This window comes from Salvelinus namaycush, chromosome 36, assembly GCF_016432855.1.
Source record: "Salvelinus namaycush isolate Seneca chromosome 36, SaNama_1.0, whole genome shotgun sequence".
NCBI lineage: Eukaryota > Metazoa > Chordata > Actinopteri > Salmoniformes > Salmonidae > Salvelinus > Salvelinus namaycush.
In genome coordinates, this window is record NC_052342.1 from 5,389,350 (window position 1) to 5,413,335 (window position 23,986).

The following is a 23,986-nucleotide window of genomic DNA, read 5'->3' on the forward strand; positions in this document are numbered from 1 at the left end:
CTTGACGTACAGGTCATGCTCCAACAGTCGCCCAAGTACCTTGCGCACCAGAGACACATGCACGGCGCGTGTAGCGGAATAGATCAGAATATCATCGATATAAACCACCACACCCTGCCCGTGCAGGTCCCTGAGAATCTCGTCTACAAAGGATTGGAAGACGGCTGGAGCATTTTCAACCCATACGGCATTACGAGGTACTCATAATAGCCAGATGTGGTACTGAACGCGGTCTTCCACCCATTTCCCTCCCGGATACGCACCAAGTTATACGCGCTCCTGAGATCCAGTTTTGTGAAGAAGCGTGCTCCGTGAAATGACTCCACCGCTGTGACGATGAGAGGTAGTGGGTGACTGAACCCCACTATGATGGAATTTAGACCTCTGTAGTCAATGCACGGACGCAGACCTCCCTCCTTTTTCTTCACAGAAAAGAAACTCGAGGAGGTGGGTGACGTGGAGGGACGAATGTACCCCTGTTCCAGAGATTTGGTGACATATGTCTCCATAGCCACGTCTCCTCCTGTGACAGGGGACACACGTGACTCCTGGGAAGTGCTGCGTTTACCTGGAGGTTTATCGCACAATCCCCTCGTCGATGAGGTGATAATTGGGTCGCCCTCTTTTTACAGAAAGCGATAGCCAAATCGGCATATTCAGGGGGGATGCGCACGGAGGAGACTTGGTCCGGACTCTCCACCGTCGTTGCACCGATGGAAACTCCCACACACCTAACTGAGCACTCCTCTGACCACCCCTTTAGAGGCCCCTGTTTCCACAAAATGTTAGGATTGTGATAAGCCAAACAGGGAATCCCCAGCACCACTGGAAACGCAGGAGAATCAATGAGAAAGAGACTAATCCGCTCCTCATGACCCCCCTGCATCACCATGTCCAGTGGAACCGTGGCCTCCCTGACCAGCCCTGACCCTAATGGTCGATTATCTAGGGCGTGCACGGGGAAGGGTTCGTCCATCTGAACCAAGGGAATCCCTAACTTAAGCGCGAACCCGTGGTCCATAAAATTCCCCTCTGCGCCTGAATCTACTTGCTCCTTATACTGGGAATGAGGGGAAAACTCAGGAAAGGAAATCAACACATACATATGACTAACAGGGAGCTCTGAGTGAGCCTGGTGCTGACTCACCTGGGGTGTCCGAGCAGTGCTCTGCCTGCCCTCTCGACTCCCAGATGAGTTCCTCCAGCAGGAGGCTCCTGCTGGAGCTGCAGCACCCCCTAACTCCATGGGTGTCGGAGCAGGAGAGCTGGGAGGTGGAACGAACAGGACCCGATCTGGACGCACGCGAGCAGCCAGCAAGTTGTCCAGCCTGATGGACATGTCTATCAGTTGGTCCAGAGTGAGGGTGGTGTCTCAACAAGCTAGCTCCCTGCGGACGTCCTCCCGTAGGCTGCACCTACAGTGATCCATCAGGGCCCTGTCATTCCACCCCGCGCCGGCAGCCAAGGTCCGAAACTCCAGCGCGAAGTCCTGTGCGCTCCTCGTCTCCTGCCTCAGATGAAACAGACATTCACCCACCGCTCGGCCCTCTGGTGGGTGGTCGAACACAGCCCGGAAGCGGCGGGTGAACTCTGGGTAATGGTCCCTCGCCGAGTCTGGACCCTCCCAGACTGCGTTGGCCCACTCCAGGGCTTTGCCCAAAAGGCAGGAGACGAGGACGTTGACACTCTCCTCTCCCGAGGGGGTCGGGTGAACGGTCGCCAGGTAAAGCTCCAGCTGGAGCAGGAACTCCTTGCACCCGGCGGCCGTCTCATCGTACTCCCTCGGGAGCGCGAGCCGAATCCCGCTGGGTCCGGACACCGCCGGAGAAAGTGGTGGTGCAGGCTGGAGAGTGGCTGAAAACGGTGTAGGGAGGCCGCTCCTCTCCCATCTCTCCATCACTTGTACATAGCCGTCCCCAGACGGTGCAAAACTGCGGTATGCTGGAGGACACGCTCCTCCATGGATGGGGAGGGCGCGTCCGCTCCTGCTGACTCCATGATATCGGGTGCGGGATTCTGTCAGAATCTCCCTAGGAGAGGTGGGTGTGGAGTCAGGCGAAGGAGAGCAAGAATATCCAAGAAGGGCGTTTATTAATGTCCACTAACACAACAGGTACAGGACCACAAATGTAGCCACAAGAACACAGGAACGCAGTCAGTAAACAAAAACGGAGGAAACACTCCTCTGCTAAACTGACGTGCGGGCAAAACAGTCCCGTGATAATACACCTGCTAAACAGTAAAAAAAACGCAACCCAAACCAACGACAGTAAATACAAACAATCCCGCACAAAACCTAGCGGGTAGGGCGAGATTAAAAACCCCACTGATGAACTAAACTAGACACAGGTGAACACAAGACAGACAAAACCAAACGAAAAAGGGATCGGTGGTAGCTAGTGGGCCGGCGACGACGACCGCCGAGCGCCGCCCGAACAGGGAGAGGAGCCACCTTCGGTGGAAGTCGTGACACCCCCATTTTGAGAATCCTCTCAATTTATGAGAAAATTACAAGATTTAAGAACATTCATTCACATGTAGAAAATGCATACATTCTACATAAACCAAGAAGCACAAAAACAATAACTCATTGCATGGTATCCTGCACGTGACTGGCTGCTATAGCACTGGCTCAGCCTCCTTCCAAGAAACTTAGCACGGTCTCCCATTTCAACCACATAATACAGATCAGTATCTCAATGCATTCTTAATCTAAATGACTATAATTTGATGTAGTGTAGACCGCTACAATCAACCTGATACCCCAAAAGTCTAAAACAATTTTGGGCACAGTTGACCAAACCCCCCTGGCACTGATTATTCTGCCGTCCTTTTCGTTGTCTTCTGATAGCTTTACAGTTCAAAGTGGATGGCCATGATAATGTCCCAATTTCAATGTCTCACCTGAGCCGCCATCACCTTTACCACCCACTATGGATCAGTCCATTCGTCAACCAGTATACCCGCAACATAAGAGAAGTTTAGAACAGATTTCTCTCCATGCTCACTCCACGTGGACTCCTCTCACACTCCTGAGAGAAACATGAGAGAAAAGCAGTTGATAGCTTAGGTCGGATGCTGTACACCGGTTGCTGGCTCGGACTCATTTCTCTCGGTAGAAGTGGTGCGGACAGGACCGTATTGAATGCCTTTGTCACTCTTCTTCAGCCAGTTAGAGGGGGGTTTGAGGTACACACACTGTTCGGTCCAATTATCTCTTCCATGCATTAAGATACCGTCTGATGTCACTTTTCATGATAACCTCGAAAGTACAGATCAGAACAACAGTTTAGTTCAGTTCATTAACTATATGACAAATTATTACTTTTACCAATTATTCAGACTACAAATGTCTAAACGTACGTGAAAGAGAATAACAACACATTCTATTGAAACTATTCTTTCAAATTGGCTTATACTCCCCATCACACTGTCAACTTCATCGTAGAGCCAAAGGATCAGGAAGTTAGACCTATAATCCATCGGGAATAGAACAGAACAAACAACACAACAATACACTCCTTCACATATCACTCCATACACTCCTACACATCACTCAAGGTGTGTAAACTTCAATCCAAAACCTCAGAGGACTGTACCCTCCCCCATTTTGACACAAAACTCGCCATGTGAGTAAAAACAACATTTCAAATAACAAAATCAAATTAAAATCACTAGTCTTAAGAACTCCATAAATAAAAATAATTGTACCCATATGGTCATAGGAAAATAGACGTACGGCAGCCTACCCATAGTCAAAGGCAACGCTCTCTCTTTCTTCACATTGGTCCAAATCACAAATATGGCTAAGAACTATAAACTTCATCAAAATTATCAATATTACAAAAGACCTTGAAATCAGTATTACAATTGACCTTAAATTCATTATCCAAATGGCTTTCCAATGAGGGTGATCAAAACACAATGGAAAGTCATGACAGAGGTCAGAGGTCATACAAACCCTTCAAAGAAGTGTTTCTTACTATATTAGACAAATTAATGAACAGTCAAACATTTCTTACATGTCATATCCCAGGTTTTTATTACAGTCCTTTATCAAAATAAATAATGTGTTTAATTAAAACTCAGAAAATAAAAACTTCTGAAAATTCTATGTGTGTGCATGCCCCTTTAAGATACCTTGGCACTAAGACAAATGGAAAACTCACTAAACCCAAAGAAAATAGAACACACAAATCAAACATAGTATTTTAAAAACATCAACAAATAGTCATAACAAGTGTGTTGTGTGTGGGTATTTGCAAACCTTAACGAACTGGCAACAGACAAACAGAGAACACAGGTATAAATACACAAGGGATAATGGTGAAGATGGGTGACACCTGGAGGGAGGTGGAGACAATCACAAAGACAAGTGAAACAGATCAGGGTGTGACAACTTTGTCATCAAAGTCTAGAATTCTCTAGATTTATGGTGCTTTCAAGACAACTGGGAACTGAAAAAAAAGTTTGAATCATTACTATATTAGACAAATTAATGAACAGTCAAACATTTCTTACATGTCATATCCCAGGTTTTTATTACAGTCCTTTATCAAAATAAATAATGTGTTTAATTAAAACTCAGAAAATAAAAACTTCTGAAAATTCTATGTGTGTGCATGCCCCTTTAAGATACCTTGGCACTAAGACAAATGGAAAACTCACTAAACCCAAAGAAAATAGAACACACAAATCAAACATAGTATTTTAAAAACATCAACAAATAGTCATAACAAGTGTGTTGTGTGTGGGTATTTGCAAACCTTAACGAACTGGCAACAGACAAACAGAGAACACAGGTATAAATACACAAGGGATAATGGTGAAGATGGGTGACACCTGGAGGGAGGTGGAGACAATCACAAAGACAAGTGAAACAGATCAGGGTGTGACAACTTTGTCATCAAAGTCTAGAATTCTCTAGATTTATGGTGCTTTCAAGACAACTGGGAACTGAAAAAAAAGTTTGAATCATGATGACGACAGTGATCTTCGGGGTGGTAGCTCTAGAAAGAGTCCCGAGTTCCCGACTAACAATTCCGAGTTGGATGACCGTTCAAAACATATTTTGCCAGTCAGAGCTCGTTTTTCCCCCAGAGTTCCTAGTTATCTTGAACTCACTAAAGTCAGATTTCCCAGTTCCGAGTTAACAGTTGTTTTGAGCATGGCCAATGTTGAATATTTATCATTTTAAGCTTGGAAAAGAGACAATAAACCCAGAATAGGGACCACAGAGCCACTCCACTGAATAGCAGGCTAGTGATTGCTTTGCAGTGCTTGCAGTTCGCCACTGATTCCTTTCAAACCACTCATTGTGGATTTTGCGATTTCCAACTTGTTGTGTAATGTCCTATGGCCAATGAGCACCGATATGTTTTATCTTCATTTTATTTTCATTATTTCTCTTCATATGACCAGGATTAAAAAGGATTTGCCAGTAGATTGTCAACTTGATTCATGATGATGACTGCTAGCTAAGATTTTGAAAGTATGATGTTGACATGATCAGTCCAATCAAAGCTACTGTAGATATAATGTGATTTGACGTCATTTTATCTGTGGCCAATGACCTTGAGCCTTCTTGGATGGGCAATTCTAATGTAACTCTATGGCAGCACCCAAGGGGCTTGAATTTCGAGCTCTACCCTTAGATTTGGCAGTGACGTAGTTTCCCAATGAGTGACAGAACACTGAGCCAATTATGGCGCAACTAGAAAACATTCCCAAGCCCTACGCTCCATATTTTCCGCTGGCTGCCCCACCACCACAGAAAGCACTGAGCTAGGCTGAAACACCTGCATTTTGCAGCTACCTTGGTCATGCAAAAAAGAGAATGTTTTTATGGAGGCTTTTATTAACTCACTAACGTGGGGCTCCTGTATGACGGGTCGCCACTGCAAAGTAACAGTATGCGACTGCGAACCATATTGGAGAAGAGTATACTTTTTTTTAAACATAAATCCACTGCAGACGATTCTTAATCCTTAACCCTCATCCTACCCTGAGTTGATCAAATAAAGACATATCGCTCGCCCGCGTCACGCCGGCTGATGCGGAGCGCAGCAACGAAGGTTCTCCACCTTTGTCCGTCTTTTGGCCATCCTCTCAACCGTGCCACAGCTTTGCTGCTGCCGTTAGAGCTTGTCTTGAAAGACATATGCAGTAGAACACATGGGATATTATACAGTATACGAATGTGTTAGGTAATCATGTTTCTGTCTGTACTGGCATCAGATGAGATAATAAAAACAGTCATGATGCCGTGACAAGCCTGGTCATAGTCAGTTCCTTCTGACAATCAGCCAAGATGTTCTTGAGTCCAGGTATGGAGCCTTCAGCACTGGCTAGAGTCCAGTGATCTGCCTCACCAGTCGTCATATCAGGAAGAGCGCTGGCTTATGTACATGCGTATTCACTGAAGCTTAGAAAACAATACAATGGCAACGCAATGAGATCCACCCAACTCAGCAGAGCAGTCCTACGCTAAGGGTGTTTATGTGTGAGTAATGTAGAAGTTGTCAACGGTCTAATAAAACAAGTATTTCAATGGTGTGTTCTCCACAGGGACTGTGACGTGAGTCAGATAAACTACATGTACGCCCAGTACGTGAAGAACACCATGGAACCTCTGAACATCTCGGACGTCACCAAAGACCAACGCTTTCCCTGGACGGTCAGTACTGAACGTGGTCTGTTCCAGAATGTTCAACCTATGTCGGCCATCTTTTGTTGTTGTTGTCCAGAGCCTCATGGTTCTTTGTTTCCTTCAGAGTGAGAACCCAGAGCACCCCAGTAACCAGATCAAGAGTTTGCTCTGTACTCCTATCCGGAACGGGAAGAAGGATAAAGTAATAGGTACCTACCTCTCTCTCTCTCTGTCTCTCTCTCTCTCTGTCTCTCTCTCTCTCTCTCTCTCTCCCTCTCCTTCTCCCTCCATATTGTTTGTGTTTTACAGATATCGCCCTATTGTATCCTCATTCATTAGCCGCAACCAAGAGTCTTTCCTCTCATTCATTAACGCATCCTTAGCATCAGCATCAATTGCATTTACATTATAACCGAACATCATTAGCTGAGATCATTACAAGACCTAAACAGGTCTTTCTTGTAAAAGAGATTTGAATTGCATGTATGAATAAAGGCACAAATAGATCAATGAATTAGCTGGGCAGTGGTGCAACCATAATGTATGTCCCCCCACTCCCCGATGATCAAACAGAACAGGTCCCTTTAGCCTCTCCACCAACTGCCTGAAGAGTCCAGGAGACACTCAGATCAAAAGACAACCCACTGCCACTAGACTTTAATATAGAATGTGTTACCATACTTCCCCTTCTCCACTCAACTTAATTTCCCTCGAATTCATTTATTGATTCAAACGTGGACATTCTATGTTCTTAGTAGCTCTGACACTGACATTAATGAAGCAATATACATTTTTCCCTAATGTAACTCGCTCCGGATAATGTCTTTGCATTAGTTAAGCCACCTATAATGTCAAGCAGGATGTGTAGGAGAAAGGTTCAGCTGAAGGTAAAGGGGAAGGATCAGAGTGTTGGCAACGACACGTTTCCATGATGTGACTAGTAAGTAGGTCTCCGGGCTGAGGATAGGGCAGGTGTTTTATATATTAGAACTTTGCTGTCAACAAACATTTCTGGGACTATTAGTCATGGAGTAGATGGAGCTTTTAGTTTCAGACAAGAGGTCCCTCACAGCAAACTATTGAATATTGAAAATGAGAAGCAAACTAAAGTTTTGTCCCCTTAGTGTCTGGAATGTGTGTCAGAAGCACAAAACCTTTTTGTCCTGTGTGTCTGCAACTGTGTGTCAGTACGATGTTCTGTCCGGTGTGCGTGCGCACGAGTGTGTGTGTCATTAACGTCCTGATGTGTTTCCAACATTTACCCCTATGTCGGGTCTTGAAGGTGTGTGCCAGTTGGTGAACAAGATGGACGAGGCGTCGGGGAAGGTGAAGCCCTTCAACCGGAACGACGAACAGTTCCTGGAGGCCTTCGCCATCTTCTGTGGCCTGGGTATACAGAACACCCAGATGTATGAAACAGTGGAGAGAGCCATGGCCAAACAGGAGGTCACACTGGAGGTAAGAGACACAGGTCTCAGGTCAGTTTGGAGTTTTACATCCTAATGCTTCATGATAATATTGAGGGAAGGTACTGTAAGATAATGCTAGCTCAGTGCCTCTGTAGGCAACTACAATATGGAGACCTCACACATGGGGGGGATCGAGAGTAACAGCGATGGTTGCCATTAGGAAAGACTGGCTAGTCTTCTCCACATTCTGCTCCGTCTTCCCCCGCGTTAAAACAGAACTAGTGTATTCACTCCAACTCTATCCTAGACCTCTTCAGCCCTCGATGACGTATGTATCCCCCTCCTCTCCTCCGGTCCTCCCCCTCTCCTGTTCTCTCCCTGACTGTTCTATTCTGGAGCTGTCACTGTCAGGGCTCACCCGGTGACGTCCCCTCTCGGCTGCAGCTGACACTCTCCCCGCCGTTACCCAGCAGCCACCACTTCAGCCCATTCTCCATCGGCGCTGTAGCCGTCACGAGGACTGACCTCTTCTAGCTTTCTCAGTTTTTCTCCCCCAATTATCAATGACAGGCCTCTGATATGGATGGACTTGGGGTTGAAGGATGTGGTGTGGCAGGGCTGTCTGTCTGAGGTCAGAAACATCTCCCGGGGGAGGAAATCGGTGAAAGTGTCAGCTACCAAAATGTGAAATCTGTTTTTTATTTGTCTAGTCTGTCAGAGCGATCGTGTTGACTTTTTAAGGATAAGAGTCGCTGTGTGTTTGTGTGTGTGTCATTCTCAGGTCCTCTCGTATCACGCCTCTGCTGCAGAGGAGGAGACACGGGCGCTGCAGGTAACCGCGGTAAATTCCAATTTATTAACTTGACATTGTACACACTCGCACACATACACTCGCGCCCGTACACAATGCCAGACAGATGCCTTCCTTCTTCAGGCAGTCTAAAGATGAGTGGACTTCAGCCATCATGTAACGAGACCCACCACTGATTCAGCATGTAAACCCAACCAATTAGTAACACAATATGGCCGACTCTCACACTGATACATACATTAAGGCCTATGGGGATTATGGACTGAAGAAAAAAAAGAACATGAAAAAGACCACATGAGTGTTTAAAAGTGAAAGTATACACAATACCCATTCCAGAAAGCCTATTTAAGGCCCGAATCATTTGCTTTTAAAGATTCTCAAGGATTAATTGGGGCTAAGAGAATAATCAGACTCCTGCCAGCTAATGCTAAGATGTCAGCATATTTAACTCCTGATTAAGTAATTTAGGTGGAGAGTCTTTAGCTCTGCCGCTAGCTGCCATAAAATATGGATTAGAGTGGGAGCAGCTATTTAGTTAAAATGACTCATTTAATGACTTGTCCAATTATATTCTGACTGTGCACAAGAGGAGACAGTACGGCCACATAGGGAGAAGGGCTTTGTATAAGGCTATGCTTTCATTAGCTTTTACTTTGTCTCTTTTTAGTTTCCTTCTTCTTTTCTTCCTTTCTTTTTAATTTTTTGTTGCATTTTCGGATAAATCCATACTGCTTTCAAAGAAGCTTGGTCCCACCCCGAACACTATTAGATGCTCATTTATACTGCGTGACCTTTTCCGAAGATCATACGGCATTTTCATATCCTGAGATGAAATGGCCCGATGACGAAATCTAATTATATATTTTCCCCTGAGGCAGTGGAGGCTGTAGGATGGTGGCTGAGGAGGCACAGCACAGTATCATATCTGGGCCACGGACTCCTTTTTAGGCCATGTCACCCTCCCCGGGAAGTGTTCCGTCACTGTTGCTGAGGCGTTGACTCTCTGAAGTATTGATGTTTCCCTAGTTAGCATGATACAGTCCACATCTACGGGCCGACTTCTATGTCTGTAGCTCAGCTGGTAGAATATGGTGCTTACAATGCCAAGGGTTGTGGGTTCGATTCCTGGGATCACCCATGTGTTAAAAAATGTGGATAAAAGCATATGCAAAATGGCATATACTGTATCTGTGGTGGTAGTAAAAGCTGTTATGCTTTCTGTCTGACAGAATAATATGATGGGATTCCCCTGCTTTCTCTCTTTTATCCCTCTCAGTCCCAACGGCTTCTCTCTGTCTCTCCCCGTCTGAGCTGGCTCTGCTGCCAGAAAGAGATAGAGATCAAAACGACCAGACAGAGAGGTCAAAAAAATGCCAGTGTGTATATGCAAGATGGAGAAAGGAGGGGGCAGAGAGAGAGAGAGAGAGAGATGGGGAGAGAGAGAGAGAGAGAGAGAGAGAGAGAGAGAGAGAGAGAGAGAGAGAGAGAGAGAGAGAGAGAGAGAGAGGAAGAGAGAGATAGAGAGAGAGAGAGATAGAGAGAGGAAGAGAGAGAGAGAGATAGAGAGAGAGAGAGAGAGGGAGAGAGAGAGAGAGAGATGGAGAGAGGAAGAGAGAGACTGCAGCGGATATAGACGGTGACAGCGGGACAGAAATGGAGAAGGCGAGAGAGGATTAATATACAACCACAGATAAAAGAGGAAGTGATCCGAAATAAAGTGAGAGACTGAATGATAGAGACAGCAGAAGAGGAGAGAGAGATCCTGTGTGCATTAGGGGGTGTCCTGTCTGCTCTGTGTAGATGTGCCGTCTGTCAGTTACAGGGGAGGCGAGCCGAACACAGATAGATGCTCCTCCTGTGTGCCTTAGACTCTGCTGATCACAGCTCATCGATTATTAATGCCTGCTATAGATCCCTGGTGGTTAGGGAGGGTATGTGGGCGTGCGTGCATGCGTGTGTGTATGTGCGTGTGTGCATACCTAGAGTATATGTGTGTGTGTACATGCGTGCATATGAACGTGTGTGTGTGTGTACATCCGTCTCACACACTCCTCTCCCCTCTCTCTCCCTCGGTGTTTGAAGGCAGCCACTGTTCCGTCAGCCCAGTCTCTGAGGCTGATGGAGTTCAGTTTCAGTGACTTTGAGCTGTCCGACGCTGAGACCACTCAGGCCACCATACGCATGTTTGTAGACCTCAACCTGGTCCAGAACTTCCAGATGAAATACAAGGTAGGTGTGTGTGTGTGCGTATATATGTGCGTACCGATGTGCATGTGTGTTGATGGTAGTGTGTGTGTGTTGATGGTAGTGTGTGTGTGTATGTGTTTACGCGACTGTGCATACAAGTGTTGACGTAGATGTGTGTGTTCTAACATCCTAAAATACAGCCCATCACCCCATTATATATTATTAAGAGGTCCTTTTACGGCACAGTCGCCCTCCAGAGTGCCCGCGGCGCGGACGGCTCATAAAGAGAGCCTTTGATTGGCTGTGAGGGCCCTACACGGTTATTTTTCAGCTCTGTGAGTGAGAGCAGGCACGCTGGCCACCCAAGTGTATAAATAAGAACAGGTCAGCTCTCTAGTTCCGTGTCAGGCTGTACCTCCCTGATCACTCCACTGAACTCCTATGAGGCACGGTTGACCATCACTGGCCTCAGAACAGCCACACGATTGAGAATTGAGAGGATACAGTATGAGAGATACCGTAGTGACCTTCTCTTTCAGCAGTGACAGTAGATTGGACTTGAACAGTATACAGTGCAAAGCGTTTTGAGGTTGAGAAAAGGGGCAACGTAAATGCCGATCAAATAAATTTCGATTGTTGGCAAGTCAGGCGAAAAGTGTTAGCCACTACTATGCATTGACTCATGGGGATTTGATTTGGAAGCTGATGCCGGCAAACGGATGGACATGGGAAGATTGGATAAAGATTCCGAATAACAGAATCAAATGATTTGATTAGCAGTGTGGTCAAGGTCTTCTCTATAATGCCAGTCAGATTTCCAGGCTGGCCAGATTATATCTATGCCCTACCGATTGAGGATGTGCAGATACTCACTGTCACTGTTTTCCATTTGGTCTGTTTTTGCCCTCCCCTCCTCCTCCTCCCCCACATCTTTCCCTCTTTCTCCCCACTTTTTCTTGTCTATCTTCTACTGCGATCCCTCAACCCCCCCCCCCCCCCCCCCCCCCTCCCCCTCCCCCTTTTCCTCTCTCTCTGTAGAGTCTGTGCCAGTGGATCCTGAGCGTGAAGAAGAACTATAGGAAGAACGTGGCCTACCACAACTGGAGACACGCCTTCAACACCTCCCAGTGCATGTTCGCCCTGTTCAAATCTGGCCAGTTACAGGTGAGCTCAGCCAATCAATGGCCAGCATGGCAGGGATGCCGGGTCACTCCGTCCAATCAGCCGATAATCAACCCCAGCAGCACGTCTTATGTGTGTTAGTTCGATCAATGGCTAACCGTGCTGTAACTGTGCCATGACCGGGTCAGTCCGACCATTGTGTTTTGTCAGCATTGGCTTCCGGTAACCGCCATATTTAAATACCAAACAAAACACAAAATATTCTCCACGACATCTGAATGTGTTACTCTGATATCTTGACTGAAAGTTATCAGATATCATGAAGAATATTGTTATTACGAATAGCAAGTTGAAGACACTTGAACGGACACTTGAGCAAGCACTGTCTCAGACATAAACAGAACTCAACATATCCCAAACACGCAGTTCCAGTTTAATCCGGTTTAACCCTCGGTGCTCACACCCAGCTCTGTTCTGATGACTCTGCAGAGGAAGTAGTAGGTTAGATGTTACACTCCCGTTGTTGCTAACAAATGGCTGTTGAGTTCATGTGTAAGCTGCTTTCTCAAGCAGACCGTGCTAAGAGCCTAACGCCCCTCTCTGTAATGAGACTAACTGTTGGTGCGTGTGTCTGAGGGTTTGTGTGTGCGTGCGTGTCGAGAGTTGCCGTGTGAGTTTGTTTGCCGAACCATTTGTGTCTCGTTGGTCGTATTTATGACTTGTGATAAGCACCCGTGTGTTCTTTTGTCGAGGTAGTGGAGAGGAGGGGATATATGTGTGCGTATGTGTGTGGGTGTATGTGTGTGGGTGTATGTGTGTGGGTGTATGTATGTATGTGGGTTTATGTATGTATGTATGTGGGTTTATGTATGTGTGTATGTGTGTGGGTGTATGTATGTATATGGGTGCATGTGTGTGGGTGTATGTGTGTGAGTGTATGTGGGTTTATGTATGTGTGTACGTGTGTGGGTGTATGTGTGTGTGTATGTGTGTGTATGTGTGTGGGTGTATTTGTGTGGGTGTATGTATGGGTGTGTGTGTATGTGTGTGGGTGTATGTATGTATTGGAGGTTGACCGATTATGATTTTTCAACGCCGATACCGATTATTAGAGGACCAAAAAAGCCGATACCGATTAATCGGCCGATTTTTATATACACTGCTCAAAAAAATAAAGGGAACACTTAAACAACACAATGTAACTCCAAGTCAATCACACTTCTGTGAAATCAAACTGTCCACTTAGGAAGCAACACTGATTGACAATAAATTTCACATGCTGTTGTGCAAATGGAATAGACAAAAGATGGAAATTATAGGCAATTAGCAAGACACCCCCAATAAAGGAGTGGTTCTGCAGGTGGTGACCACAGACCACTTCTCAGTTCCTATGCTTCCTGGCTGATGTTTTGGTCACTTTTGAATGCTGGGGGTGCTTTCACTCTAGTGGTAGCATGAGACGGAGTCTACAACCCACACAAGTGGCTCAGGTAGTGCAGCTCATCCAGGATGGCACATCAATGCGAGCTGTGGCAAGAAGGTTTGCTGTGTCTGTCAGCGTAGTGTCCAGAGCATGGAGGCGCTACCAGGAGACAGGCCAGTACATCAGGAGACGTGGAGGAGGCCGTAGGAGGGCAACAACCCAGCAGCAGGACCGCTACCTCCGCCTTTGTGCATGTAGGAGCACTGCCAGAGCCCTGCAAAATGACCTCCAGCAGGCCACAAATGTGCATGTGTCAGCATATGGTCTCACAAGGGGTCTGAGGATCTCATCTCGGTACCTAATGGCAGTCAGGCTACCTCTGGCGAGCACATGGAGGGCTGTGCGGCCCCACAAAGAAATGCCACCCCACACCATGACTGAACGTTCTCCATGGCGTCTCCAGACTCTGTCACGTCTGTCACATGTGCTCATGTGCTCAGTGTGAACCTGCTTTCATCTGTGAAGAGCACAGGGCGCCAGTGGCGAATTTGCCAATCCTGGTGTTCTCTGGCAAATGCCAAACGTCCTGCACGGTGTTGGGCTGTAAGCACAACCCCCACCTGTGGACGTCGGGCCCTCATACCACCCTCATGGAGTCTGTTTCTGACCGTTTGAGCAGACACATGCACATTTGTGGCCTGCTGGAGGTCATTTTGCAGGGCTCTGGCAGTGCTCCTACATGCACAAAGGCGGAGGTAGCGGTCCTGCTGCTGGGTTGTTGCCCTCCTACGGCCTCCTCCACGTCTCCTGATGTACTGGCCTGTCTCCTGGTAGCGCCTCCATGCTCTGGACACTACGCTGACAGACACAGAAAACCTTCTTGCCACAGCTCGCATTGATGTGCCATCCTGGATGAGCTGCACTACCTGAGCCACTTGTGTGGGTTGTAGACTCCGTCTCATGCTACCACTAGAGTGAAAACACCGCCAGCATTCAACAGTGACCAAAACATCAGCCAGGAAGCATAGGAACTGAGAAGTGGTCTGTGGTCACCACCTGCAGAACCACTCCTTTATTGGGGGTGTCTTGCTAATTGCCTATAATTTCCACCTTTTGTCTATTCCATTTGCACAACAGCATGTGAAATGTATTGTCAATCAGTGTTGCTTCCTAAGTGGACAGTTTGATTTCACAGAAGTGTGATTGACTTGGAGTTACATTGTGTTGTTTAAGTGTTCCCTTCATTTTTTTGAGCAGTGTATATCTTTGTAATGAAGACAATTACAACAATACTGAAAGAACACTTTTATTTTTACTTAATATAATACATCAATAAAATAAATTTAGTCTCAAATAAATAATGAAACATGTTCAATTTGGTTTAAATAATGCAAAAACAAAGTGTTGGAGAAGAAAGTAAAAGTGCAATATGTGCCATGTAAGAAAGCTAACGTTTAAGTTCCTTGCTCAGAACATGAGAACATATGAAAGCTGGTGGTTCCTTTTAACATGAGTCTTCAATATTCCCAGGTAAGAAGTTTTAGGTTGTAGTTATTATAGGAATTATAGGACTATTTCTCTTTATACCATTTGTATTTCATATACCTTTGACTATTGGATGTTCTTATAGGCATTTTAGTATTGCCAGCCTAATTTCGGGAGTTGATAGGCTTGAAGTCATAAACAGCGCAATGCTTGAAGCACAGCGAAGAGCTGCTGGCAAACGCAGGAAAGTGCTGTTTGAATGAATGCTTACGAGCCTGCTGCTGCCTACCACCGCTCAGTCAGACTGCTCTATTAAATATCAAATCGTAGACTTAATTATAATATAATAACACACAGAAATACGAGCCTTAGGTCATTAATATGGTCAAATCCGGAAACTATAATTTCAAAAACAAAACGTTTATTTCAGTGAAATATTGAACCGTTCCATATTTTATCGAACGGGCGGCAACCCTAAGTCTAAATATTGCTGTTACATTGCACAACCTTCAATGTTATGTCAAAATGATGTCAAATTCTGTCTTTGTTAGGAAGAAATGGTCTTCACACAGTTCGCAACGAGCCAGGCGGCCCAAACTGCTGCATATACCCTGACTCGCTTGCACAGAACGCAAGAGAAGTGACACAATTTCCCTAGTTAAAAGAAATTCATGTTAGCAGGCAATATTAACTAAATATGCAGATTTAAAAAAAATCTACTTGTGTATTGATTTTAAGAAAGGCATTGATGTTTATGGTTAGGTACACATTGGTGCAACGACAGTGCTTTTTTCGCAAATGCGCTTGCTAAATCATCCCCCGTTTGGCGAAGTAGGCTGTGATGATTCGATGATAAATTAACAGGCACCGCATTGATTATATGCAACGCAGGACAAGCTAGATAAACTAGTAATATCATCAACCATGTGTAGTTAACTAGTGATTATGTTAAGATTGATTGTTTTTTATAAGATAAGTTTAATGCTCGCTAGCAACTTACCTTGGCTCCTTGCTGCTCTCGCGTAACAGGTGGTCAGCCTGCCACGCAGTCTCCTCGTGGAGTGCAATGTAATCGGCCATAATCGGTGTCCAAAAATGCCGATTACCGATTGTTATGAAAACTTGAAATCGGCCCTAATTAATCGGTCGACCTCTAGTATGTATGTGGGTTTATGTATTACATTTTTTTTATTTAATCTTTATTTAACCAGGTAGGCTAGTTGAGAACAAGTTCTCATTTACAACTGCGACCTGGCCAAGATAAAACGTATGTGGGTGTATGTGTGTGGGTGTATGTATGCGTGCATATGGCGTACATATGTGAACCTGTGTCTATGTTTGTTTGCTGGTAGCCTCCTATGGCCTTGTGATGGAAGTTGCTGCGTGGGTGCTTGTGTCTGTGTGTGTCTGTCTGTTTGTGTGTGTCTGTGGGCGTGTGTGTGTTAGTACTAGGGTCTTTGTAATGGGAAACCCCAAGGACATCTTTGTGGATGGTGTGCCTCATTCTCTTCTTCTCCCTCGCTTTGTCTCCCTCCATCTCTCTGTCTGTCAGAGTAATATGAGTGAGCTGGAGATCCTGGCCTTGATGATCGCCACCCTGAGTCACGACCTGGACCACAGAGGAGTCAACAACTCCTACATACAGAGGTAGGCTTGTGTGTGTGTGTGTGTGTGTGTGTGTGTGTGTGTGTGTGTGTGTGTGTGTGTGTGTGTGTGTGTGTGTGTGTGTGTGTGTGTGTGTGTGTGTGTGTGTGTGTGTGTGTGTGTGTGTGTGTGTGTGTGTGTGTGTGTGTGTGTCTCACAGTTCTGTGTGTAACTACCTCCACCAGGAGTGACCATCCCCTGGCCCAGCTCTACTGCCACTCCACCATGGAGCACCACCACTTTGACCAGTGTCTCATGATCCTCAACAGCCCAGTAAGAACACACACTTGTTCACTCATCCCATTATTTACTCAGGAGCTCGGATCACACTTGATTTGGATAGTCCATCTGGAGATGCTCTACAGATGGTCACACTATCAACAAACTATCTGTTGATCAGCGTCTGCTTGCTAAGGTTACGCTAAGGTTAGGTTTAGAATAAGGGTTAAGGTTAGGTTTAGAATAAGGGTTAAGTTTAGCGTTAGGATAAGGGGTTAAGGTTAGGATTAGGGTTAGTAGATAGTCAGTTGAAATGGTATTGTAGAGCATCTACAGATAGGCTATCCAAATAAACTGTTACCGTAACTCGTTCAGTCAGTTCTGCATTTATTCTTCAGGAACAATAAAACATTCACCATAATGTATTTGAGATACATAGCAGGATGCTAGTGTTTCCTCATTTCCCCTTTAGTGCCAATTCCATGTGCCCTATGACACCCTATCCCCTATATAGTGCACTAACTCTTACCACTCACTACCTTGTCAAAAGTAGTGCACTGTATAGGGAGTATGTCATTTGGGTTGCAGTCCACGAGCTCCAGCTGCTAGTCTCTAGGAGATAACACTCCTCTATGGTGTAATAAAGTGGCGCTTCATCTTTATGGGCACAGATTCACTTAGTTCGTCTGGGATGTAGTAGACACACACACACGTTGTCACACCATTATACACACACATCGCAAAGAAAGGAGAGCAGATCCAATTGTTGAATTGATTTCGAGTGTTTTGGAATTTGTGTTGCCATGGCACCCATGCTATAGTTGAACTTGCTCAATAACTTGTACGCCCTGCCTCTCTCTCTTTCTCTCTCCATCTCCCTCCCTCTCTCTCGCTTTCTCTCTCCATCTCCCTCTCTCTTTCTTTCTCCATATCCCTCCCTCTCTCACTCTCTCTCTCCATCTCCCTCCCTCTCTCTCGCTTTCTCTCTCCATCTCCCTCCCTCTCACTCTCCATCTCCCTCCCTCTCTCTCTCTCTCTCTCCATCTCCCTCCCTCCATCTCCCTCCCTCTCTCTCGCTTTCTCTCTCCATCTCCCTCCCTCTCTCTCTTTCTCTCTCCATATTCCTCCCTCTCTCTCTCTTTCTCTCTCCATCTCCCTCCCTCTCTCTCGCTTTCTCTCTCCATCTCCCTCCCTCTCTCTCGCTTTCTCTCTCCATCTCCCTCCCTCTCTCGCTCTGTCCCTTCCCTCTCTCTCCCCCAGGGGAATCAGATTCTGAGCAGTCTGTCTCTGGATGAGTACAAGGCCACTCTGAAGATGATCGAGAGGGCTATTCTGGCAACGGACCTGGCTCTGTACATGAAGTAGGTTAGATGTCACACACAGCTGGGACGCTCACAGAGGGAGCCCATTCAAGTCGAATTTTATGCCGTTTTCATTATAACTTCAATTTAGGTTGATGGGCTGTGGAAAATGTCAAGGTGGAAGTGGAAACCCATTGGCTTATTCATTCGAAGATCCTATGATGATGTTCTGAAACTGTGATTTACTATATCTCTCTCTCTCCCCGCCCACCTCTATCACACTTTTATATTTTTTTACACCCACCTCTCTCCTAATATCCCCTCCCTCTCCCTCCTTCTCTCTCTCTTTTCCCCCTCTCTCCCTGTCTGAAGTGTGGGCGTATAACTAGACTGTAGGCGGAGGGGAGATATGCAGTTAATTGGATATCTGTTTATCTTTTCAGGAGGAGAGGAGAGTTCTTTGAGCTGACCAAGAACAGCCAGTTTGTCTGGGACGATGACTACCATAAAGACTTACTGAGGTTAGTGGACACTACGTACAGTATACCATCTTCACCATTCACCTGGGGATAGATTGTTTGTGTCTGTCAAGGTTGGGATCAATTCCATTTTCAATTCAGTCAATTTCGAAAGGCAATTGAAATTCCCTATCAAACATTCCCAATGAAAAAGTCCCCATAGAAAATAATATGCCTTTTTTTCTTTTTTTTTACTTTCTAAATTGACTGGATTGAGGTGGAATTAACATCAACCCTGGTAGGGCTGGGAATTGCATAAGATATGTACATGAATACATAAGATATGTACATGAATACATAAGATATGTATTGCGATTTGATGTTCCAAACATATTGCTCACTATGTCTGCTGCAGGGAGACAAAAGAGAACATGAGAAAGTGAGTTTTGATTATTCATGGGATTAAAGTGATGAAATATGCTGACTCACTATTTGAAAAGAAGATGAGAACAAGCCATCGGATGAAAATACCAGAGTTTTGGTGCAGGTACAGCCGACTAGCTCTAGCTAACGCTACCTAGCAAAATAAATATCATTATTTTGTACAAATCGATACTTGGAGTCAAATTATAAATATAATATTGTCCAAAAATTACATTGCGATGTGTAACTATACATTTTTTCCCCCGCATCACTAAACCCCGGTGTATAATATACCTGAGTGTACAAAACATTAGGAACACCTTCCTAATAATGAGGGGTTTGTTTTGTCATCAGAAAACCCTTTTTGTGGGGAAAAACTCATTCTGATTGGCTGGGCCTGGCTCCTCAGTGGGTGGTCCTATGCCCTCAAAGGCCCACCCATGGCTGCACCCCTGCCCAGTCATGTGAAATCCATAGATTCAGGCCAAATGAGTTAAATTCAATTGACTGATTTCCTTATATGAACCGTAACTCAGCAACATTTTTGAAATTGTTGAATTTTCCATTTATATTTTTGTTCAGTATATGTCATGGAAAGAACACTCAGTGTAAAGCTCTCGACTTGTCTTACAATGTTTTTGTGTTGGTTTATTACCCCCTGAAGGTCAATGCTGATGACTGCATGTGATATTTCTGCCATTACCAAGCCTTGGCCAATACAGAAGAGGGTAAGACTGTCCAGTTAGATAACTTTCACTACACTCAAGACTCACTTTATCAACCAAACTGTCTCGTTAATGGTGCCTCCTTTGAAATCCTTAGAAACGTGTCTTCCTCCTTTATGAGTAGCTCTGCCTTTTCTTTTCTCCCATTAGATTATGTTCTCTTCCTTGCTGTCGCTCTCTTTCTCACTTCAACTCCCCTGTGGAAGTCTGTTTCTCCTGTTCCTCATTAGGCTCCCTAGGTGCAATGGAGGGAGAGGTTCAGACAGGCCTCTAGCCGTGTGTGTTTGTGTGTGTGTGTGTGTGTGATCAAAGAGCTAGATGCTCATTAGAGGATAGACACAAACTGCTGTAGCCCTGTCCTCCCCTCTCCTCACATAATCCCTACAGAACTGATATGCACGCACAGACACACACACACACACAAATGCAATTCAGTACAGTCTTAACAGAAAATCTGTGCACACACACAGTCTCTTTCACATACATACTTATTCCGTTGAGCTCAGCAGATTTTATTAGAGTTGATGCTATTTCAGCCAAGATGTGTAAAAAAAAATGTGTCCCCCCCCCCCCCACATTATCTCCTTTCCCCAAGTGAACCCCCCCCCTACCCCCGGGGCTCTCTAGTCTTGATTACACAGCTCCAATCAGTGTTCCGCAGATGGCTGCCACACACACACACACACACACACACACACACACTTCCTTGATTGGGGACCCGAGGCCCTAGTCAGATCTTATTGATCCCTTGTTAAGAGGAAGAGTCCGTCAATGCAGCAGGGTTGTTGCTCTGTTCAGAAGCGGTAACCGTCTTTCTTTCTATCTCTATTTTCCATCTCTCTCGCTATTGCATAATTCCCGTGCTCGAAATGTCAAGGAACACTTTGTAGGGCGCTGAGCGGGTGCTATTGTGGGGGTATCAGATCAAATTGGCAACAGAGAATTTCCTTTTGATCCCCATAACAGGAGTACGATTGCCTATCCAGCCTCCGTTCCCCCTCAACCTGCCTCGTATCACATTCGTGTAAAACACCTCCATCGAAACGCATAGGTATCTGCGAAAAGGCGTGAACTATCTAAAAAGCCCGAATAGGACGAACGATTGTCTGAAGCATTTATTCAGATCACAATCCTAGGGTTGTATCCTATCAAACCGGACTCTGCACGCGGCTGTTGAAAAGACTACGAGGGTTACATCTGTCCTTCACCCGATTGACACATCGTTCCACTTTTGAAGCACTTTTAAAAGCTACCTTTCTTTTTTGCCTGTCTCTCTCCATCTCCTCTTGCAGATAGCCGAGCTAGTGGCTACAGAGTTCTTTGAGCAAGGGGACAAGGAGAGACAAGAACTCAACATTGAACCAATAGTAAGCACTTCTTCTATGCCTTACCACCTGCACTTAGTATTCTGTATTGCGCTATTAACATTGCTCAGTTGGGCCAATGGAAATCAGGGTTTGTGAAATTGAATTACAAGGCTCTGATTGTAATATCCTGGCATGTGTACATGCTGACTTTGTGCAAAGCTAGGTTTTTACGAGTTGGCAAGCTAAGTCAGATATCAATTTGAGAGCAAATTAGATTTGTTTTCTGAAGTTTGTTTTCTTTCCTAGGATCTGATGAATCGGGAAAAGCGGGATAAGATTCCGAGCATGCAGGTATCGTTCATCGATGCCATCTGTACACAGCTGTATGAGGTGAGGCACATCATCTTTGTCACGTTTAAGAAAAATGTAATTGGCCATATACCATGTATGACATGTAAACACTGACATAAGGAAGGTGCGCTATCATTCTCTCTGTTCCCCTGTCTGTCTGTCCATCAGACCCTGGCTGGTATGTCCGAGTCCTGTTCCCCACTACTCGAGGGCTGCCAGAAGAACAGACAGAATTGGAAGATTCTGTCCGAACAGGGCGACAAAGGCTTCTTCAACGGAGTGGTGTAGAAATGGTCAACGTCCCTCCTCCATCCCCACTATCACTCCAACCCTACACCACCCCACCCCCGAGCAGACCACATCAACACTAAGCTATATTTATTACCATAGTCTTTTTTTTATTTTTGCACAAAGTCGACTCCCTACATGAAGGAAGTCTCACTATAGTATATCCCTGAGTCGGAGGAAGTGAAGTAGACTGGACAGGAGAGAAGAGAGGTTTGAGTGTGCGCGGCTACTATCGGCCTACTGAGCTCCAAGGGAGCAATATGACACCATAGTACTGGAGACAGACAGACCTGGGTTCAAACAGTATTTGAAATCGCTCAAATAATTTGAGCTTGCCCGGAGTGCCAGATGGGCGGGGCGGGATTTGTACAATGGACTGGTGCAATTGCACCAGGAAAGCTCAATTAAAGGTTACAAATACTATTTGAACCCAGGTCTTAGTAGAGATACAACTTTACTTTCACCACAGTAAGATGCTTGTTTGTAACACCAGGGTGCACGCACACACCACAAAGGTTTTGAGAGAACGTACATTTTTGTAACATTGTCACTCGTTATAACTATTGCATATTTATGTTTTATATATTTATTCGATTTCTATACTGTATCGTCAGTTTCATGTTGAGAACACACACACGTCTTTATAAAACAATGTACGTTTTATTACCGAACGATCCAAATGTCTCTGCTTTGAAAACTTCACCCGACCATTCATGTGTGTATTTTTTTAGGTGTTATATTATTTTAACTTTGCAAATTGTAAAGGAGCCAAAGACTAGACACGTGGTCTAGAAGATTCCACTGCCTTCCTGTGACATAGGTATGAAAGGTCCAATTTCACACTTCAAAAATAACCCATTTGTATGTAGACACTTGTCCACCCTGTTGGCCCTCATAATGGACCAGCCCAGCTGGTTGTCCTTTTTTTGACATTCCCTTTTTTAAACGTGTTGAATGTGAGGCCGGGGTGTCTAGCTGAAAGCAGAGCTTGACAGTCGGAAGCCCAAAATCAATTTGCAATGTTGTCAGTCTACCTTGAGGTAATTTGTATTCGTCTTTATAGTGGAACATTTTAAAATGGCATTATAGATTTTTTTTTTCATTTTTCCATTTCTTCCAATACAGGGAATGACAGGACTGAATAACCACCCACTATCTTTCAATCCGAAAATGACTTGTCTTTCTCTAAACTTTCTGCCTCCAACATTCACACGATATACTATAGTAGTTTTCAGGTAGAGATATGTGAACTGCGTCCACTGTCATTCACAGGAGAAACTCATCCAAATGTTACTTAATCATGTCCTAACTGCAGCACTTATCCGTGTAGACGTACGTGGTCACTCCGAGAACCACAGTTGTTACTGTGGTTGTATTTTGTACTTGAAGAAGTTTCCAGAAATACTGTTGTTCCTGATGTTGTGCTTTAAAAAACGAGGATAGTTGCTTTTCTTCTTTCAATTCCACACAGCTTTGGTCTCCGATTGGTATTTCTAGAAAAGATGTGTTCCTTCACCAATGATAGACCTGTGTGTTGCATGTGAAGTTACAGCATCTATAAAGATGGCTGTGTGTAGTCACAGGACAGCAGCCCTGTTGGTTGTTAGTGGAGGCTGAGGTAATGACATGTATAATGGTTCCGTGTGAAGACATGACAGGTTTCCCCCTCCTGCTCGTTGACTCTGAAGAACACTGTGAGACACGTTGAATGGTACATCCCATTAAAAGGATACTGCTTATTTTCTATGTGCCATGTCATTTGTGCAAACAAACTTTGGATAACGTCATGCTGGTCTAAACAACCATTTATTTTACAGAGAGATAACTAACCAGAACTAAAAAAAAAAAAAAAAACTCGTTACTTTGCCACCTTCTGGGCAATTGCAGTAGTAACACACAGATCAGACTTGAGGATGATCAAATGGACACATATTTCAGGAATATTTCTTAAAAATACAACACAAACCACTAGCTTCTAAAACAGAGAGGCGCATGAAGACAAGAAAAAAAATGAACGCAAAGTGGATCAGTGACCACTTACAGGCAACATTTACATCAAAGCAGTGAGCCAGGAAGAACAAAGTATCCCAATACACAGAGAAAAAGACAGGACAGAATAATCAGTATAAAAGGACTATTTATACACACACAGTGCCTTCGGAAAGTATTCAGACCCCTTTGACT

General features: G+C 44.9%; 1 protein-coding gene across 4 annotated transcripts in view; it reads left to right on the top strand.

The window, feature by feature from the left end:
• The window catches only part of LOC120030366 (cGMP-specific 3',5'-cyclic phosphodiesterase-like), a 93,319-nt gene extending 69,778 nt beyond the window's left edge, over positions 1-23,541 (top strand). For 2 of the 4 annotated variants that reach the window (XM_038975751.1, XM_038975748.1), the window contains exons 9-22: positions 6,568-6,676; positions 6,774-6,858; positions 7,932-8,107; positions 8,840-8,899; positions 10,952-11,098; positions 12,095-12,220; positions 16,639-16,733; positions 16,916-17,003; positions 18,210-18,310; positions 18,694-18,771; positions 19,796-19,859; positions 21,149-21,223; positions 21,470-21,553; positions 21,683-23,541. In XM_038975751.1, the coding sequence (XP_038831679.1) occupies positions 6,568-6,676; positions 6,774-6,858; positions 7,932-8,107; positions 8,840-8,899; positions 10,952-11,098; positions 12,095-12,220; positions 16,639-16,733; positions 16,916-17,003; positions 18,210-18,310; positions 18,694-18,771; positions 19,796-19,859; positions 21,149-21,223; positions 21,470-21,553; positions 21,683-21,802 (1,408 nt within the window). In that variant the 3' untranslated portion in view covers positions 21,803-23,541. The remainder of the gene's footprint in view (positions 1-6,567; positions 6,677-6,773; positions 6,859-7,931; positions 8,108-8,839; positions 8,900-10,951; positions 11,099-12,094; positions 12,221-16,638; positions 16,734-16,915; positions 17,004-18,209; positions 18,311-18,693; positions 18,772-19,795; positions 19,860-21,148; positions 21,224-21,469; positions 21,554-21,682) is intronic. The other 2 variants (XM_038975749.1, XM_038975750.1) reach the window with 2 other exon arrangements.
• Positions 23,542-23,986: the final 445 nt, after the last annotated feature.